The sequence below is a fragment of the Panthera tigris genome, chromosome B2 (genome assembly GCF_018350195.1).
Source record: "Panthera tigris isolate Pti1 chromosome B2, P.tigris_Pti1_mat1.1, whole genome shotgun sequence".
NCBI classification, from domain to species: domain Eukaryota; kingdom Metazoa; phylum Chordata; class Mammalia; order Carnivora; family Felidae; genus Panthera; species Panthera tigris.
The window spans coordinates 1519258-1540382 of record NC_056664.1 but is presented as its reverse complement, the minus strand read 5'-3'; the positions used below and the strand labels follow the sequence as shown (position 1 = coordinate 1540382).

Below are 21125 nucleotides of genomic sequence, written 5' to 3'. Positions count from 1 at the left end.
AACCTTTTCAGTTTTTTCTTTGCTGGGAAGAGATGTGTGATTTCCGTCGCGTCTTGGGTTTGGACCACAGATAACTGCCCTGACAAGTGGCTCATTTACTGTGAGGACAGAGATTTGCTTTCAGTTTCATGGCTCCTTTAAGTGTTAGGCAGTAATCACCCCAAGTATTTCTCATCTTCTCAACTGCACATCCTGGAGGGCAGGGGCCAGGCACACTTTCCTTTTATTCTCCAAACTGGGCTCTTGCAGGCCCGTCTGCTCTTGGGGAAGATGCTCTTCTCGGCCTGCCAGGCCAGGATCACGGAACCTTAGAGGAGCACCTGGGGGGCTCGGCTGGTAGAGCGACTGACACTTGATTTCTGATGGGGTCATGATCCCAGGGTCGTGGGATCAAGCCCCATGTTGGGCTCTGCGCGGAGTGTGGAGCCTGCTTGACTCTCTCCCTCTGCCCCCTCTCCTGCTCGCATGCTCTCTCCCTCATTCTCGCTCAAATAAATATACAGTAAATATTTAAAAAAAAAAAAAAAGAAAAAAGCAGCAGCTGAAGGCAGACACAGTAACACCCTGGAGCAGCAAAAGCTCTAAAGACTGGGCTGTTGGAATCCTAATGTGTAGTTAACTTGGGATGTTCTGAGGAAAGAACCAGATAGGAGCCAAAAGGATGCTACTGGGCCCCAAATCCCGATTCACTGAATTCAAGCTTTGCTCACCTTTCTGCAGATGAGTACGTTTAGACTCATCTGCAGATTCATTCAACCTTATCCAAAATGGCAGGATTGTTGTTGTTGTTTAAGTAAGAATTTAAGTAATTTTTAAATACGTATGAACCCACCACAAGGAACGGAAGGTAACCAGTAACACATATCAACCTAAGCCTCCACCTCTGTGGTATCCTCCCACGGTCCTTTTGTTCACATTACAAGATGGGAATCAATCGTAAGGTATCTGGTCTTCAGACACATCCTCACCCAGCATGGTTAGGACCATTGACTCTTGGGGCACATCTACATTCACATGGGAAGTAGCTTTGTTGAATCGGACAGACTTAGCACTGCTCTGGCTGCTGCTGCTAACAAAAACGCATCGCGACGCTGCCCCTGGAGCTCTGGGTCTACTGGGGACCAATGAGACCCACTGCGAGCCCCTCAGACAGCCCCAGCACTGGCTGTGAGGACCGCCGTCCACCCCAGAGACACTCTTTCTTGGATACCCACAAGGTGCCCTCTTTGCGTGCCTGTATTCCTCCTCCCTGCCCCAGTGGACTAAATTAAGTGACACTGGAATGCAATTTTGATGGGGACCCCACCCAGCTTCCCAGCTGCAGACCCTTCCTGCTGAAGGCAGGTGCCCCGGGTCGACGGACCAGCGCCATTAAGGCCTCTGTTCAACGCTCTGTTTCCCACGCGGGAAAGCAGAATCCACGTGTGCGGAGGGCTGCGATCAGGTGTGTGCGGTCGAGCATTCCATCTCAGTGTGAGTCCCGGTTCCACGGCTTCCCAGCTGTGTCTGGGGGAAGCCATTCACCCCGTGCCTCGGTTTCTGCATCTGTACAGTAAGGGCAATAGTACCCACTTTGTAGGGTTGTTAGGAACATTCAAGAACTATCTGTGCATTGGTCTGTCTAGTTCGTGGTGCTCCACATACATACCCTACACCCTCATCGAAGCCCCTCTCTGTAGGCCCTGGTTATATGATTTCCCAAACAACGCTGGGAACAGGACTGAGTACAGACCATAAGGTCTTGTCTTCTTGAGGCCGTGTCCAGAAGCAGAAATGATCCAAATCCCTGGAACAAAGCTATTCTCTCAGCCAGATCTTTCCTCCTCAGTACGTGGTGACCTTTGTACCCCCAAGGGCTTAGGTTGGTGGTTCTGGGCCCTCTGATCTATGCCAAGCATTGCTGCATTATCCCACTGCCAGCTATAAAAAGGACTTGGGAAGGACACCTGGGTGGCTCAGTCAGTTAAGCGTCCGACTCTTGGTATTGGCTTGGGTCATGATCTCATGGTTCGTGAACTCAAGCCCCGCATTGAGCTCTGCACTGACAGTGCGGAGCCTGCTTGAGATTGTCTCTCCTCTCTGCCCCTCCCCTGCTCACATTCTCTTTCAAAATAAATAAACTTAAAAGAGAAGGACTTGAGAACCCTTTCCTGGTGAACTTACAAGACAGTGAACAGCTGACACTGCTCTCTCGGCACCGTTAGAAAGCAGGAACGTGGCACCCAAACCTGTTTTATCATCCAGGTGGAAGTAAAACAGTGGCCAGACCAGGATTCGGACCCATAGGGAACTCACCGCGAGCTAACCCCTTCAACCCCGCCCCAACATCTAAACCCAATCCTACCAAGACCCGGAAAGCAACAACAATGTAAACAACATCCATGGTCACTTTATTTTCAAACAGAGGGGCATATACCCAAAGGAAAGGAGGACGAAGAGCCATCGTGGGGGCCTGCTGAAGTGATCTGTTTAGCCTCGTGACCCGACGGCTATGGGGATAGAGCTGCCCCTCAATGGTACACGTACTAGAAAGGTCATTCCCCACAGGAAATGGAGAAAAGGAGGCAAAAAGTCCATGAATCCCTGGAATAGTGCCTCAGAATCACTCCAGGGATGGGGTATAACTGACCGTCAGTCCACAAATAGGAGTGTGAGGGGGATCTGGGGACAGTGGAGAGTGTTGGCAGGAAATTATCCTGGATGATGTGCACCGGTCAGAATGGAGGGAGCAGACAAAGCCCTCGGAACAGACAGAGGCAAAGAGCACATTGATTAGAACATTATCTCATAACAGAGGTGGCGCCATTTCCCACCGTTACTGTAAAATAACTGTAACTAATCAAAACACACAGAGGCCTCTTTAATGGAGTTAATAAAACTACGGCAGAATGGGAATGGGGTAGAGGTACGACTCCCCAAGGAGAACCCGGGATCGAGGGAGCCATGCTGGCAGGGCCCTGTGGTTCCTGTCCAGGTTCTTAAAAAGGAGCCTCAGCCCAGAAAACAGCAAACATCCGTGACCACTTTGTGGGGCCAAAACAGAGGGTGCCGGGCGGAGCCCCGGTGAAGTGTCCCCAGCGGCTCTCCAAGGGCCGTCCACACTCTCTCCCCTCCAGGACGGGCTGAACGGAGGTGGACATCCGGTTTTTATTTCTGGGCACTCTGGCACGTGTCATTACATCTCACAATCTGCACGGGAAGGGGGAGAGGGTAGAGAACGTGGACACCCCGCGTCCCGCTGCAGGACCTGGGGAGCCTAAGGGCGTCCGGCTGAGACAACAGAAGCGGCGAGGCAGCAAGCCGCCTGCCGCCCGGGGTGGGATCGCGGCCGCCAGCCCCGGTGGCCTGAGTTCACCTCCTCAAGGGGAAGTCTCCATGGAATGAGTATGGTCGCCAACATGGCCGGAAAACCCATCGATCCCGCTCATGGGGCAGATGATGAGTGGGGCCGCACTCTTCCCCCCCGAGTAGCTCAGGCTGAAGTAGGGCCTCACGGGCCCGCAGAAGGTAGCATGAGAGAAAGTGAAAGTGTGACACCGCTCAGTCACGTTGTAGAAGGACACCTCGCCAGCGTCATAGTCCAAGAAAACCCCACCCGCTGGAGAGGGGTCCGTAGGGGGAGGGCAGTCATTGGGGAGGTGAGAGCCCAGTACTCTTTCCCGTACCACAAGGACACGGCCCAGAATCCATTCTGGGGGGCCGAGGTCACGCCACCTTTCCTGCACACCGAGTCTTCGCAGACGCCGATGGTCCACTTGGCTTTGTCTCCCACCTCCACCTCCCAGTAGTGTCTCCCAGCGATGAAGCACGGAGAGCCCAAGACACAGGGGAACAGATTGAAGCGCTCGGGGTTGTCAGGTAGGTCCTGTTGCAGGTAGCTGTATCGCACTTGCCGGAGGTTATCGGAGAGGATGAGGCTGGGGTAGGCCGTGTCCGGGTCCAGAGTCACGTCCACTGCGTAGACAGAGGGGAGGCGAGGGGCAGGTGAGCCAAGGGCCCGGAGAGCGCCTGGAGGGCTCCTGGCCTCTCCCCCACCTCCCCAAGGGGAGAATACGAGCGCCCTCTGTAGGCCGCCTTCACCTCAAATTCATCCTGGACTCAACATCCCCAAGATGACTCCGGATTAGCTCATCACCTTTCCAAGCCCAGATAGGTCGACAGTGCCGACGTTTTACCTCCATTCCCTTTCTCCTACATCTTAAGCCACATTACCCATTATCGGCTGAATCTCCCAGACAGCTTTTGGGATCCGAGGTATGTGAATAAGGGACTGCAATCCTGTTATCAATTTGCCCGCCTTTCAAATCACTCTTTTGTATCCTTACTCGACCGTGCAAAAAACCCCACTCATCTCTTTTTAACGTCCAGTGCAAGACCCACATCTTCATCAAAAAGTTGTTGTTAGCCAGCCGTGCCAGCACCCTCTCCCTCCCTTAGGCCCGACATGATTTATCGCCCACGCCACATCCCTGGGTGCACCTTGCCAACGTGCGGGGACTTCCCGCTTTGAACTGCCAGGGGCTCTCACACGCCTGTCAAACCCTGCTCGGGAGGAAAACTCCAAACCACAGCCCAGGCAGGCTGAAGGACTCCCGTGAAAGCTTCATGATGGGCAACCGGGGGGGTGACCTGGGCCCACACTGGGTTCGTGGTTCAACAATCTGTGCACAGTCATCTGTCTGCCATGCCGTGGGTGTGCCTTGAACCTCCCAACAGACACTAAACTCCAGGGCAGAACAGCGTCTCCTGCTCTTTTGTTCCCTCTACGGCACCCTGCTCAGTGTCAGACAGGGCAGGACACACGCGAGGCATGCGCTTAGCACCTGCTGAAACAGTAGAATACAGATCACAGTGGCCAACACCAACGAACGTAGACCTGCTGTGCTCAGAGACCTGTCTTCATGAGGGGGGGTGCACATGACTGCAGACAGCACACACCCATGATGTAGTGCCTCTGGGTCCTTGGGACCCAGTCCCCTGACTCTTGGGTGACAGTGACGGTCATGGGGAGGGGGCTTCGTTCAGTTCCCGCCCAGAGATGGGAGGACCCGACATTCCTGGACAGCTAACAAAAGCTGAGCTCACTAAGTGGAAGCCCACGGCGGTCCTGAGGCTGCAGAGCCACAGGGCATGGTGGGAAGGGGGAGAGGCTTCTCCTCAAGCTCCTGGCCTCCACTTCCTCCACTGGCTTCGGCTTTGGGGCATTTTAGGAAGCAAACACGTTGCAAACACATAGAGACAATGGTTTTTATCTGGTTGTGTTTATCACGTTTACACACATAACCTGAAGAGCCCAAATTTAGGCAATTTCTCAAATCATTCACAACAGTAGTTTGGGCTTTAGGATTTTTACTCCTGTTTCCATACAGTTTTGTCTCCATCACCTACCTGAGTATAACTGAGCCTCTCTCAATTCTGAAAGAACAAGAGAGAAGAAGTTATGGACGTCATGTGAGTATTTCCAAGAAATGCCTAACAGAAGGGGCTCTGGTCACCGGCACCATCAAGCCGTGGCCTCATTACACAGCCCAGAATCCCTGCTGCCATCATGCACAGAGTTCTCTGCAGGGCACGTGACTCCATCGTTCAAGCAAGAATCCGAGGGGAAGGGGGGCTGGGAACTGTGTGTGGGAAGGATAACCACGTGCCTGAGGCTGGTAGCAAATGGGGCCAAACTGAGCCAAGATCAAGGACCCCACCCCAAAGTGGGCCAGCTGGCTCTGCAGGGGGAAACTGGGCTCCATGCTCACACAGTACAGAATTCTTGGCTTCCACAAGCCGCCTCTGCTCTAGGGGCTGGGTGACAGCCGCTACCGTGCTGGGAAAACAGGACCACTCACTTGAAAGGCACTTCCCAGTGGACAAAGCATGTTCACAAATGAGCTCTCACGAGCCTTTTAAGTGGCAGGAGAGCCACACCAAGGAAGGTCAGGTCTGCACTGACCACTGAACTGACCACTTCTGGGATCATCCAGTCTCTGGTACAGTTTCTCCCTATCTGTCTGCTTGTGGAAGACATTGGGTGTCCCCTACCTAAGTGTTGCTAAGATGCCAAAAGAGTGTGTATCTGGAAAGATAAAATGCAAACAAGGTCTTAGCATACGTCATACAGGAAACCACCAGAGAGTATGGGGATCTGTAAGCTGTAATAAACAAGAAAAGGGTTTACTTCCATATAAGGGTTTCGGATCCCACAAGACCACCTAGGAACTTTAGCATTTAGGATAAACTCAACTCCTAATTGAATGTGGCTCGTGACCAGAAAATTTTACATTTAAAGGGGCTTCTCTTAAATACCTAAAACACTTTATCTAATAAACAAAAATATAGGATTTATCATGTGTCAGGCCCCATTCTAAAGGCTTTAGAAATCGTAACTAACTTAGTTCTACAGCCTTGTGAGGTGAGAACTATCTTCCTCACGTTACAGACAAGGAAACTACAGTGTGGAATCCTTCCTAAGTGCCAGAGCTGGGCCCTGGGTGGCCTGACTCCTGAAACCCTGTTCCTGCCATTGCCCTGCAGGTGCTGCGTGACCCCCCGTCCTGGTCAGCACCAGTGCCCATGGGCAGAAGTTATAATGTTAAGTACCGGCTCACATCAAGTACAACTGGCATAGTTTCTGTTCATTCTTTTTCTCAAATTAAAAAAAAAAAAAAAAAAAAATTATTAAATGGGACACCTGGGTGGCTCAGTCGGTTAAGCATCCGACTTGGGCTCAGGTCATGATCTCTGGTCTGTGAGTTCAAGCCCCGTGTGGGGCTCTGTGCTGACAGGTCAGAACCTGGAGCCTGCTTCGGATTCTGTGTCTCCCTCTCTCTCTGCCCACCCCTGCTTGTGCTCTGTCTCTCATTCTCTCAAAAATAAACAAACATTAAAACAAAATTTGTTTTAAGTAGATGTTCATCTTCCCAGGAAACTTCAACATCAAAAGCCCAGTAAAGGTACATATTTACCTTGGATTTTCTCCATATCCGACTGCATTTTTTCTAAGGGGAGAAAAGGAGACATTCAGTTTGCATCCCACAGCTGGCTGGAATATCGATCTTCCCCCCTCAGGCAATATGCAGATGTTCAGAGCACGAATCCATTTCCCCCAGTGGATCTCTCTGTTTGCATTACCTGTGAACTGCTTCAGACTCTCTGTCAAGAACAGACATTTTTGTGCAAAAATGTGGATTTTCTCTTGCAGATCTGGAGGCGTGATCCAAGGTTCAGGGATCCGGATTCTTTCAGCTCTAAGTTAAAAAAACAAAACAAAACAATGAGTAAATACGTCCCCCAACCCCACAACTTCAGGATCCCAGACAAAGCCTGGGTTACATTGGCAAACAGTCTTTAAAAGCAGCCACCACAACTCTTTCCCTGCTCCCCTCCTAGACGGTGATCCTCTCAACAAGAGCAGAAGAAACATCTTGCTCATTCCAAACCCCCCACAGCACGTAGCTCGGGGATTTTCAAACGGCCTGTCCTCAGGAAGGTTCACCTGAACTGAACATAAGGCTGACTTGCCAGAAAGCACCAGATTCCATCCAAGACCTGAGCTTCACGGTGGACAATGACCCAGTGCCCTCAGGTTCCCAAACACGGGGAGAACATCTTCAGAGAGGTGCCCACTCTGCTCCCTGCTTGTGGGGGTTGGGGGTTGGGGGTGGGGGGGTGGGTCTATGGTGAAAACCGATTGCCAACTGCCTCCCGGATACCCCTTCTCCCATCTTCCGAGCTTTCCTGGGTTCCTGGCTGCCCGGTCTAGATGTGACCTTGTGGCTGAGTTCTGACCAATGAGACGGAAGAAGGGTCTTGTGCCCATTGAGAAGCCTGCTTTAAGAGGAGTGTGGCTGGCTAGCGGTCCAGCGACCACCTTAGACTGTAAGATCCAGGACCACAACTCGGGCACCACAGAAGAGCGAAGGCAAGGAAACCAGCAGACGAGCCCCGGGCCACCTACCTGCACGTCTCTTACACGGCGACACACGTTGCATCATGTTTAAGCCCTAAGCCAACGAGATATTGGGTTCCCTACTTCCCATGGCCAAACCCAAACACGAACGTCACGAGGTGCTGGGCTCTGAAGGACCTGCTCTCCCTAGGTGGGGCCAGGATGGACTGTGGCACCAAACAGCACAAGCAACAAGTAAGGGCCGTAATCACTGGGGCCACGTGGCTGGGACTGGACGCGTTCTAATCCGTCTCCTCAAAACCCGCAATTTTACCAACATAATTCTATCCACATGGCCTCCCAGCCAAGTCACTCCACGGATGCACGAGGCCCTGCCCCAGATCTTGGGGTGCTCCCTCAGGGCCCCTGGGGAGTGCTCCCTCATGGCCCAGCTGCAGCCCCCCAGAGGTTTCCACCGTTCAGCATGTCAAGCAGCTTCAGCGTCCGGCTCCTTCAAAGTCAGTCTCTGCCCCTGCACCAAATAGCGTGTCCCCGAGGCCCAGCCCACTGGCCCTCACTGTCTGCCCTGCAAACAACTGCCCACACGGGGGTGCCCCTGCTCGTTCCTGGCCCGGCATCCAGGGAGCTGTCCCTCACTCCCCATCGCGGACACAGCCCAGGAGTAATGAGGACAAGGCCGGGATCCCCGGAACGGGGCAGTAATTATGTAACCCTGAGCCATTCTCTTCTCCCCATTATGGAACCAGGAGGGGTGGTGGGGGCAGGACTCTGCAACCCATAAGAAGTGACTGGGCCCCTGGGAGCCTTCACTAGGTCCCCAGACGTGTCCTCACAAACCACAAGCACAATTCCATCCTTCACCCTCACAATTTGTCAGTAATTGCTGAGTTTTACTGAGAAGATCCATGGTCCATGTGGCTCTCTGCACACAATGACTCAGTCCAGAGACGGGCAGGACATGTCACTTGGGGAAGATATCCTTCCGAGGCTCTGGGCTCCTTTCGGGACTTAGGAGTGTGAGGGACATGCCGTCCTGCACTCGATTGGACACTGGGGGGAGAGAACACTGTACCTGCTCAACGTGTCCCCGATGTCCTACGAGAGAAAGGAGAAGAGTAACTGTGAGAAGCTGTAACTTCGCTTTTCTTTCAGGGATGTCTGTTGAAAACCCAACCATGGGCTGGCCCTCCTGTGAGAAGCCAGGGAGATGTGGACACAATCCAGTCAAGAGGCTAAAAATCGGGCCAAGGAAACCAGGAGGCACACGATTTGCTGTCCCAGCATGTCCTGTGTCCGGCTCCTGCCCCACCGGCCAAGGACATCTTGATCAAATTTCCCAAGTACCCCACCCATGCACCCCAACTGTTCACTTGTCCAACTTGCTTTGACTTTTTATCGTGACATAATTTCAAATACACAGAAAAACTGCTAGTACGTAGCTCGTGTATACTTGTCACCAAATCACTCTGAACACGTTTATGTTCAGAACCATTTAAGATCACTCTTTACATTATATCCTTTACCCCTTCATACTTCTGTGTGTACTTCCTAAGGACAAGCATGTTTTCTTACACAATCGCAGTAATCAAGCCCAAGAAAATGAACATGGATGCAACAATTATCTAACCCACAGTCCATGTTTTTCTTTAACCAATCATCTTCTTTTTTTTTTTTTTAAATCTTTATTATTTATTTTTGAGAGAGAGAGAGAGAGAGAGAGAGAGAGAGAGAGAGAATATATGAGTGAGCCGGGGAGGGGCAGAGAGAGAGGGAGACACAGAATCTGAAGCAGGCTCCAGGCTGGTAGCACAGAGCCCGACGCAGGGCTCGAACCCAGGAACCAGGAGATCTTGACCTGAGCCGAAGTCAGACACTCAACTGAGCCACCCAGGTGCCCCAACTGTTCATCTTAACCAAGTTCCTCACAGCTAGTCCCCTCCCCCTAGTAACCCAGGACCATTCGCCGCATTCAGCTATCCTGACACTACCTTCCATCTGGAGTGGCTCCCCAGCATTGCTCTCACGACACTGACACTGGCTGTTACGCCAGAATGTCTCCTGTCCTTTGCAGTCTTTCAGACACTCCCCTCATGATTAAATCCAGGCTGTATCCCCTTGAGGAGTGTATGGTGCATCCTCCCAAAGACACATGATATTCCCTGGCCCCTTACTGGCGATATTTTGGTCACTGGCTAGGCACTGTGTTTCCTCTTGTAACTAGTAAGTAATGTGAAAGTGATACTTTGAAATTGTGTTACTATTCCAACCTTTCTCAAACTTCCTCCCTTAGATTTAACATCCACTGATAACGACTGTCTGAATTAACTTCTATGATGGTTGTTAAGTGGTCCTTTTCTAGCTTCAAAGTTCATTTTATTTTTTACATGTTTGTTTATTTTTGAGAGAAAGAGTGCGAGTGGGGGAGGGGTAGAGAGAGAGAGAAACAGAGGATCTGAAGCGGGCTCTGTGCTGACAGCAGCGAGCGGGACGCGGGGCCCAAGCTCACAAACCTGAGATCATGACCTGAGATGAAGTCGGACACTCAACCAACTGAGCCACCCAGGCGCCCCCAAATTCCTCCCATATCACTTAATCGACATTCTCCTGGAAAGAGTAGTTTCCTCCTATTTATTATTAGTATGGACTCGTATATTCTTACTTTAATAGGCTATAATCCATCACTGTTCTTATTTATTTTGGTGCTAAAAACTGAGACTTGGCCAGAGTCTCTGTCACTTTTTACTTCATCCCTTTCCATCCATTTCCCCCACCTGGTTTATCCTTCCATGGTTTCCTCTGCAAAAATAAGCAGATACATGATTTTCAATTATCCTTTTTCTGCCACAGAAAGTAGCATATGCTGCATTTTGCACTTTTTCACTTAACACATTCCTGGACACACTGCATCAGTGCATGGGTCCCGTACAGCTGCCTACTATCCCATAGCGTGTACACATGCAGAATTGATTCAACCAATCTCAGTCTGGAAGGTGGGTTTTTCCCAGTACTTTGCTATTACAATGTTACATCGTGTAACTTTGTGTGTATGCATTTTTGTACCTATTTTCATACTTAGGTAAATTCCTGCAAGGACCCTTGGTACAGGTCTAATTGCACACATGTTAAATACTGCCAAACACTTGGTCTTCCCACCAGCATAGGAGTTCTCTCTCCCACATCTTTGCTAACAGCATATCGAATTAGGAAAATTTTGCTACTCTGGGAGCACCTGGCTGTCTCCGTCGGTTAAGCATCCGATTCTTGGTTTCCGTTCAGGTCATGTTCTCACAGGTTGGGAGTTCGAGCCCTGCATCAGGCTCTGTGCTGACAGCTGAGAGCCTGGAGACTCTGTCGGATTCTGTGTCTCCTTCTCTCTCTCTGCCCCTCCCCCGCTTGTGCTGTCTCTATCAAAAATAAATGAACATTAAAATAAAACATTTTAGGGGCGCCTGGGTGGCTCAGTCGGTGGGGCGTCCAACTTCAGCTCAGGTCATGACCTCGCGGTTTGTGAGTTCGAGCCCCGCGTCGGGCTCTGTGCTGACGGCTTGGAGCCTGGAGCCTGCTTCGGATTCTGTGTCTCCCTCTCTGCCCCTCCTCTACTCACACTCTGTCTCTCTCTCTCTCTCTCAAAAATAAACATAAAAAAAGTTAGTAAAATACATAAACAAAACATTTTAAAAATTGTGAGAAAACCAACAAAAGCCTCCAATACAATGTTAAGTAGAGGCAGGCAACAGTGGGCATCTTGTCCTGTCCCTGACCTCAGGGGGAATGCTTCTGATAGTTCCCTGTGAAGTAAGATTCAGCCCGCTTTTCCCACGCTGTCCACCATAGCCACTCTGGCCGTGATCAAGACCCTCTCCCTCCTCCACGTCCACAGCCCCTTTTCTTCAACAGATCCACCCTTTCAAAAATGTCCTCGCAAGTATCATCCACCTTAAGAAGTAATAATTTTTAAAACCCCGAGCGCTCGCTTTGGCAGCACATCCACTCAGACCGGAACGTGGCCCCTGACCACATGATGCAACCAGGCGGGAAGCGAGTCCGGCGCTGCCGTTCAGAGCGCCATTCACAATCGCCAAACGTCCGCCAACTCACGTTTGCGGAATGCCACACGAGGAAACAAAACACACTGCGTATCCACACGGTGGAACGTTACCCAGCCGCCAAAGCAAATGCAGCACTGACACAGCTGAACCGAGAATAAGGTTTGCAAGTGAAAGGAGTCAGACGAAAGGCCTCCAGGTGCCGGACTCTAACAGGCAAACCCGTGAGACGTGTAGCCGACTAGCGGTCGCCAGTGGGTAGAACCGAGCGAGTGACTGTTCAACGGATAGATACAAGGTTTCCTTCTGAGATGATGAAAGCCTTCCCGAACTACAGAGTTGTGATGACCCAACAATACTGTGAGTTTACTAAACACTGCTGAATGTACGTTTTTGTTTTGTTTTTTTTTTTTTTTTTTGAGAGAGAGTGCAAGCAGTGGAGGAGGAGGAGGAGGGGAGAGAGAAAGGGGGGGGGGGGGGAGGAGGGAGAATCCCAAGCAGGCTCCACACTCAGCCTGATGCAGGGCTTGATCCTATGACCCTGAGATCATGATCTGAGCTGAAACCAAGAGTCAGATCCTTGACCAACTGAGCCACCCAGGTGCCCCCGTGAGTCCTACACTCGGAAGTGGTTGAAATGGGGGCGCCTGGGTGACTCTGTTAAGCTCAGGTCATGATCTCACAGTCTGTGGGTTCGAGCCCTGCGTCGGGCTCTGTGCTGACAGCTCAGAGCCTGGACCCTGCTTCAGATTCTGTGTTTCTCTCTCTCTGCCTGTCCTCCACTCACACTCTGTCGTTCTCTCAAAAATAAATACACATTAAAAATTAAAAAAACTAAAAAAAAAGAAATGGTTGAAATGATGAACTTATGTAAATTTTCTCCCAATAAAATGAAAAAAACCTCTCCACTCCACCTAATAAAGCCCTAATCCTGGATACACGCAAATTCCAGCTTCCCCTGGGCCTGTACCCCAGCAGTCGTGGTCTCAGAGAAAGTCACACGACAGGGCAGACTGGCCCCAGGATAAACTGACGTTCCCTGACCGAGTGACCCTCCCACGTCTCACAAAGCACCTGGTCTTCCCAGACTCTGAAACAATTATTTAAAACCTTCCCCCCATTCTCCAAAGCCCACATTTTCCCGAACTCCTGCTCGGTAACAATAGACGATCCTGCTTTCCAAAGTCAAGAGAACAAGAGACACCAGGGTCGCCTGCCCAGCCTCACCCTGCCTGCATCCTCCCCTCACCCTCCTGTCCCCCCAAAGATCTTCCTCAACTAACTCCTATGCACACGTCGGTCCTCCTTCCCTTCTGCCCTCCCTCTCAGGCAGACAGCAGTGATTTACAGCCTCAGTGATGTTCCCGACCCGCATCCTTACAGCAGACTCTGCTTCTGTTTACCTCGTTTCTTTAAGCATCCCCTCCCCGCAAAGCCCCACGACCCCACCCCACCTCCGAGTACTTCCTTGCCTCTCCTTATGGTCTTTCTCCTCGACATACTCACCCGCCCTGTGGTGTCCCTCACCCTGCCAGTGACCACTGTCCCCAACGTGGGTCCTGCCCCACACTGTTCAGCGTTCCTACAGAAGAGCATCTGCGGTGCCCACGGCTTTAAACCAAGTGGATGTCAGCCCTCGACTGCGTGGGACCCTATTGTCCCCCTCCCTCCTCCTGGTCACGTTCTGCCACACACTCTGGCCACGTGTTCCCTCTGCAAAGTCCTCCTTTGCTCCCTGGCAAAGAAATACCGGTGCTCATTAAGGTTCAAGGCTAGGCCTTCTTATTCTAAAGCAGGAGTCAGACACTAGCTCTCAAAGGCCACACAGCATGTTGTTCTGCTTTTGCGAGCCGTGTGGGTCTCACAGGTGCACCCTCTGCTCTGACAGTGGAAAAGCAATGATGCACTGTGTGGCCTTCGTGCCAACAACACGCACACGACAGAGTTAGAATTTTATATAATTTCACGTTCCACAAAATAAAATTCTGATGGTTTCCAATCACTTACAAGTGTAAAAACCACACTGGGCCCGCAGGCCACAGAAAAACAGGAGGGGAGCACTTTGCTGACCCTTGACCTTGGCCATCATCTCCCTTTTAACGGCATTTATCAACATGTCTTCTATCGCTGTTCACTCCTTTGTTGTCCGACCTCCACACGAGATGAATTTCAGCAGAGCCTCTGCACCATTCACCCCGTGCCTGGACCAGTGCCTGACCCAGAGCAGACTATCCACACGCACTGAGTGAACACCAGCTCTGTCCTGGTCTGGCTGGGTTGGGGGGCCACCCAGCCGTATCACAGGCCCTACCCCAGGCTTGACTCCCAGGGCGGCTTGGGCCAATGACCCCGGCTCCAGTGCTGACCGTTTGCTGGCTGTGCTCACACATGTGTGCATGTTAAAATGACGAGATACTGCACGGAGGTGGTCTTTACATGGCATGTGGGCCCAACCCCTCCTTACACCAGGAGATCGGGTCACTGAGGCCCAGAGAAGCCAAGAACCTTGCCTGTGATCACAGCACTTGCCCACGCAGGACCCTTACCCACTGAGCTCCCTGCGGGCCGTGTGGACAGGTGCACTGACGCTTACCTGCAGTAGCTCCCTGGTGGGCTGCTGCTGCTTCTCCTCCAGCTGGGCAATCAGGCCACTCAAGTGGGAGATGTTGCAGGAGAACTGGGTGATGGCGCCATTGATGCTGTTGTAGATGGCCAGGTCCAGCTCCTCCAGACGGGCCAGGAGGCGGTACTCATGCTCCTTCAAGGAGTGATAGAGCTGCTCAAACTCCCAGACAATCTTCTCCCTCTCCATCTGGGTCAGGCTCTGCGCAGGGGACAGGCAGGGGCACTGAGGAGAGGGAAGGCTCTCTTCTAGCGCCCTTTGTGTTTGTCCTGGACTGTCACCCCCCCCCCCCCCCACCTCATCATCCCATCCCAGTGTTCTCGCGGAGCACACGCAGTGACAGAGAAGCCACAGAAGGTAAGAGAGAAGAACATACCTGCCTGGCAGGGGGCTGGGAGGCATGAAAGACTGCCAGGAAGTGACGGGTCAGGTACGGGGGACGGACTGGAACACTTATTCCTTGCATCATGACCCTGGCCACGTCACTGAGGCCCTTCCCATGTCACCCGTACCTTCTTTCTGTCCTTCAGGGGTATTCATCAACTACCCCCTCCCTGGCTCTGGGTGTGTTCCCTCCTGGTGCAGACCTGTTTGCCAAAGCCAGTCCACCCTCCCTTCTCTACCCCACCTCCCAATGACAGGCCTCCCTTAAAGCTCTGTGCTCAACTCCCTTTGTTTACTCCTGTGGAGTAAAGTTTTATTGGGACACAACCACACCCATCGTTCACATATTGTACTTAGCTGTCGTCAAGTTACAAGAGTTGAGCAGTTGTGACAGAGATGATGCGGCCCACAGAGCCAAAAATACTTAGTATCTGGCCCTTTACAGAAGCTTTCTAAGCTAGACTCCTGAGGATATCCCTTCGTGAAGCATCCGACTAACCGCCCTTCCTAAGCACTCACTGTGGGACAGTGATGCTCACACACTTGTTTTAAATCCTTCCCACAAGGTCACACCTCTCCTTAGCTACATTGAGTTTTTTAAAGATATAAAGGATACAATGTAATCTTAGAAGTGGAAAATGAAAGCTGAAAGAGACCTTAAAGAACAATTGACTCAGTGCTTCTCAAAGGGGTTGTTACTGGCACTCTGGTGGGGGGACAAGTTTGCCTGGCATGACCCTGTTGTCCCGTTGCAGGACATTCAGGATCTCTGCCCTCCCCTCCCCAGTCACTCAGTTCCTCAAGTGACAACCAAACCACACAGCCCTGGAGGGAAGGAGAGAGCAGTACTAGCCTTGCTGAAAAACCACGAGGCCAGCCTACCCATTTCACAGAGGAGCAGACCGGTCCAGGGAGGGCGTATCACTCTCCATCTACCCAACTGGCTAGTGTCAGGGCCAAGAAGCATGTGCAAGAGTCCTGGTTCTCAGAGATGGGTCTTCCTCCCCTCTGACAACCGTCCCCCAGGGGACACAATGGCTGTGTGCATGGTGACTTGAGTCCACTCAGGCTCACTAGGACACTCTCCATCCATCAGAACTATTTTCAAGCAAGGCGAGCTAAGGTCTCAGAGGATTGTGTGGGCAGAGGAAACGGCGGTGTCTGCAGGCATCCTGAGAAGTTCCCTGTCCAGGACTGACAAAATTTCACAAGATGGTGCCAGACTCTACTAGTCTAAGACTTGCCTTTCAGATGTAAGCACCTCTAGGGAATTTCTTAAAAAAAAATTTTTTTTAATTGTTTTATGTATTTTTGAAAGAGAGACACAGCGTGAGCAGGGACGGGCAAAGAGAGAGGGAGACACAAAATCTGAAACAGGCTCCAGGCTCCAAGCTGTCGGCACGGAGCCCGACACAGGGCTCAAAACGACACACCGCGAGATCACGACCTGAGCCAAAGTTGGACGCTTAACCGACGGAGCGACCCAGGCAACCCCAAGGAAATTTCTAATATTTTATTTGCTATTTTAAAAAATTACTCAAGCACCTATATGGTGGATACATAAGTATATATCATAAAAGTCTATGGGGGCACCTGGTTTGCTCCATCGGTTAAGCAACTTCAGCTCAGGTCATGATCTCACCGTTTGGGAGTTCGAGCCCCGAGCCCACAATGGGCTCTGACAGCTTGGGGCCTGGAGCCTGCTTCTGATTCTGTGTCTTGCTCTCCCTGTGATCCTCCCCTGCTTGTGCTCTGTCTCAAAACTAAGTAAATATTAAAAAAAAAAAAAAAAAAAAGTCTGTACTTCTAGTTTATTTTGTTTTGGCTGTTAAAAAATACACACACACACACACACACACACACACACACACACACACACACCTCGATCACAAATTAGGACATGAGTCACTTGCTGAGGCTACTTCATAAGCCACTGTCAGCAGAATGGCACCAAAGGAAGCTAACCATGGCCAAGAATTTCACGGGTATCAGTGTTGTCAAGGATCAACCCCAAGTACACGAAACTAACAGGTTACACTTTTGAAAGGTCAGATCTCCAGGGGTCCCAACCTCAGCTCTTCCCAAATGTGGGAACCCCTCGGTTCTCCAGGTGAGTCCCCAACTGCCACGTGGGGTTGTTTCATCTGCATCTAGAAGTTCTGGATGCCTTGACTGGATACGTTAAGGGAAGTAACAGCCTCACACAAGACAGAGTGACCAGCAGTGGCGAGATCAGCAGTGGCGAGATCAGCAGTGAATTCCGAGTTCCCTTACCAAGAGTTCAGCTCGGGCCTGCTCCCCCTGTGCCCGACGCCTCTTCTTTAAGTCTTTCACTCTTTTCAGATGGTCCAGCTGGTTCTGGATTTGCTCCTGGCAAAAGCAAAAAGTTGCACAGTTGGAAATTAGGCAGACCTCAGCATGGCCATTGTGCCTATTACCCACGTGAGATCACATTCCCTGGTTAGAGCCTGTCCTGGGACCGCACCGCCATCCCCAGGGCACAGGGGGTCACTCCTCTCTTTGGCAGTCAGTGTGTGTGTCTTAAACCTGCGGGTGGCCTGCCTATCCCAGGAAGGCATCCTTCAGTGAAAAGGTGAGTGGAGGCTTAGGGGTAAGCGGGGGCTCTTCAGAGGCGCACACTGAGAAAATGCCCTGACCACTACCTTCGCAGCCTCCTCAAAGGTTATCGCCAGCATAAAATAATGTACCTGAAAGCACCGTAAAGGCTACATGACTAATTATGCATGAATGTAGTCACTTTCACCTACACACACAGGCCATTGCTCGTGTGCCTTTCCCGCAGCCCTCAAACACACGGACAACAGCACATGCGTTCCCCACACATAGCCTGACAACTGTCACACTCAACACTCTGTTTCCATGTGGCTGTTTGGCTGTGCCAGCGTGCTGGCTCGACGCTTCACAAGGGCCACCCACTCGTGCTGTTTCGTTCAACCTTCATAGTAGCTGCTGACTCCGGAGCCTCGGGGCTCCTAACTGCCTCCAGCAAGAAAGGACCCCGCTGCCTTCCGTGAGCTTCCTGAACAGGCCGGAGCCCAGGCCAGGGCCGGGGAAACGCGCGCGGACGGAGGCACGCGCACCTGCGGGACACGAGCACCTGCCGGTCACCGTGCGCGTGTGCTCCGCGCGAGCGATCCGTGTGCGGAGCGCGCGGTCTGACGCGCATCCTGCGCTCGGTCCAGGGAGGGGGGGCGGGTGTCCGCGGGGAAGTGCCCGGGGGTGGGGGGGACGGAGAGACCCCCGGCTTCCCCCGCACGCGGGCGCCGGGGCTCCGCGGAGGAAATGACGGCTGCGGCGCCCGCGTCCGGCTCAGCCATTTTCTAGGCGGGGAGGAGGAAGCCCCCCGCCCCCGCCCCCCGCCCGCCTTTGTCCGCGCGCCGCGCGGCCCTCACCTTGAAGCCCTCCACCGCCTCCTCGAGCGGCAGCACGCTGTGGCCGCGGTGCTCGCGGGAGCGGTCGCACACCACGCAGATGGGCATCTGGTCCTCCTCGCAGTACAGCTTGAGCGGCTCGCGGTGCTTCTCGCACGCGCCCATCTCGCCGCCGGGCCCCGACGGCCGCTCGGTGCGCAGCTGCTTCACCAGCTGGGTCACGTTGGCCAGGTGCCGGTTGGGCCGCATGTGGCGCTGCGGGAAGGTCTCCCGGCACTGCGGGCACGACACGTCGGTCTCCGCCGCGCCCCAGCAGCGGGTGAGGCACGCGCAGCAGATGTTGTGGCCGCAGTCGAGCATCATGGGCTCGGCGAAGTACTGCAGGCACACGGGGCAGCTGGTCTCCTGCTGCAGGCACTCGGCCACGCTCCCGGAGGCCATGGCGCGGCCCCACTCCCGCTTCCGGGCGGCGCCTCCCGGGCCGGGACCCCGGGGCGCGCGCGCGCTGGGCCTCCCCCGCCTGCGCCGCGCCTTCCCTGCGCCGCGGCGCGCCCCCGGGGCCGAGCGGGCGTGGGGCCGGGGGGCCGGAAGGGGGGGGGGCGGGGGTCCCGCGGCTGCGCGAGGGGCGGGGGGGGCCGCCGAGGGGCGCCGCGGGCCGGACTCGCGCGGCCGGCGCTCGGGGCGCGCAGGACGACGTGGCCGCGTCCGAGCGGATCCCGGCGCGAGCGGAAGGGGCGGCCCGGGGGCGGGGTTTGGGCCGGGATCCCGCGCGCCTTCACCGCCCCGGGTTTGTGCGCGCCTCGCCTCCCGCGTCCCCGGGCCTGGATCGCCCCCACACACCTCTCCGGGCCTGGACCTCCCTCCCCATCCACCTCCCTCCCCATCCACCTCCCCGGGCCTGGAACTCCCCCCACTTCCCTGAGCCTGGACCCACCTACCCGGGCCTGGACCCCCCTCCACCTCCCGGGGCCTAGTCCCCCCTCCCCCCAGGCCTGGACCCCGCCTCCACCTCCCCGGGCCTGGACACCCACCCCCGCATCTCCCCGAGTCTGGACCTCCACCCACCTCCCCACGTTTGGACCCCACCACCACCACCTCCCCAGCCCTGGACCGCCCCTCCACCTCCCCGGGCCTGGACCTCCCCTCCCTGAGCCTGGATCCCCCCACCTTCACCCGGGCTTTGCTCAGGGTCTCTGCCCGGCCCCCCGCCTCAGCCTAGTTGTGGGGGGCGGGGGGGGGGTGGGGTTGGCGAGGACAGTTGTGGCGTTTCCAGGAGACTGGAGCATGCGAGCAGCCGGAACCCTCGCAATTTTGTTTCCAGAAAGGACGTCTTACCTGTGTGCTGGCAACATTTCTGTAACACAGAATCAGACCCATGCAGCTCGGCTCCTTCCCACTGTTCCCAAGCCAGCGGGTTTACCGCCAGAGCCTCAGCATCCTCTCCGGAGAAATGGGAATGATCACTACAGCCCAACAAGGAGGGAGCCCACCCCGTTTAGTGTTTTAGCCATAAGGGTGTTTATCCATTACACCGAAAGTGCTCACCGGGCACAGAATCGGCTAGAAACCCGCAAGCCTGCCCCTTCCTGGTCACCACTGGACAAGTGCGCCCACCTTGGGATTTCCTGGTCTCCTTTGCTGTTTCCTCACTACTGTCCTCATCCTCTTGGTTTCATTCAATCCGGACAGTCTCGCCTTGCTTTCTCTCTCTACAGGCCTCTCTTTATTTTAATTTCCGTTGTTACACCTTGACCGAAGTTATTTCAACACTGTCAGATTGCAGACGTTTTAAGGTGAGTTAGTAGCCAGGTGACTGAGCGTTTCCAGTAATTTCCCTACTGACACCGCCAGGATGGGACTCCTCCTTAGAAAAGCCCCCAAATGCCCCTTTCATTCTGTCACTTCTCACTCAAATCTTCAAAGCTACCTTTTTTTTTTTTTGCCTCCCGGACATTGTCCACACCGTTGAGCACCAGGTTCCAGGGAGCGCTCTGGCCTCCACCGCAGACTAACACCTTCACTGTCCTCTCAGGAAGCCACAACCCCAACCCAGCTTCTTAGGGCTTAGGCGGTGCCCACCACAGCCCTCTGCAGGCCTGCTCACCAATCCTACCCCTCCTCAGAGTGTAACCTAAGCAAACAGCACACTGACGGCTCTCTTCCCCTGTGAGTCTCCCAAGTTCACGCGGAACCTCAGATTCTGAGCACTTGGCTGTTTTCTAGGCAGAGACTTCAGCTCCCTTGCATGGAACCGTCACCTCTCTATCAAAGTTCTAAAGCAGGACATACTTTTTTCTTTCTTTCTTTTTTCATCCCCCCGCCCAATGTTTCCCCATTTTACCCCCTAAGCATACTTTTAAAGTAGGAAGTGACTTTAGCCCTCACACAGCCCAACATACTTCATAAATAGGAAACTGATACCAGACGCTAAAGTACTTCAAAGAGGAGAGTCCTCTCCAGACTGTCTATGCTCTCTATTTCGACTTGCTCTAATCAGACTAAAAATAATTTGTTATTTATTCCGTTGTAAAGTGACCAGCGTTCAAACACACATGCCTATTAGAGGCAAAAGGGAGACTTTTAAAAAAATTATTATTTTATTTGGAGAGAGAAAGAAAGGAGAGAGAGTGTGAGTTGGGGGGGGGGGGCGCAGAGAGAGACAATCTTAAGCAGGCCCCATGCTCAGCACAGAGCCGGACGTGGGGCTCCGTCCCATGAACCACAAGACCATGACCTGAGTGGAAATCAAGAGTCAGATGCCTAATGGACTGAGCCACCCA

The 21125-nt window shown here is 53.3% G+C and overlaps 1 protein-coding gene across 1 annotated transcript; it reads right to left on the bottom strand.

The window, feature by feature from the left end:
- Positions 1-2369: 2369 nt before the first annotated feature.
- TRIM27 (tripartite motif containing 27) lies at positions 2370-18855 on the bottom strand. The gene is given in 9 exon segments (XM_042985419.1): positions 2370-3589; positions 3592-3954; positions 5389-5415; positions 6957-6989; positions 7123-7238; positions 8973-8995; positions 14540-14770; positions 17228-17323; positions 18367-18855. Coding segments are annotated over 9 exon segments (1539 nt in total). The 5' UTR covers positions 18787-18855; the 3' UTR covers positions 2370-3359.
- Between the last annotated feature and the right edge of the window lie 2270 nt (positions 18856-21125).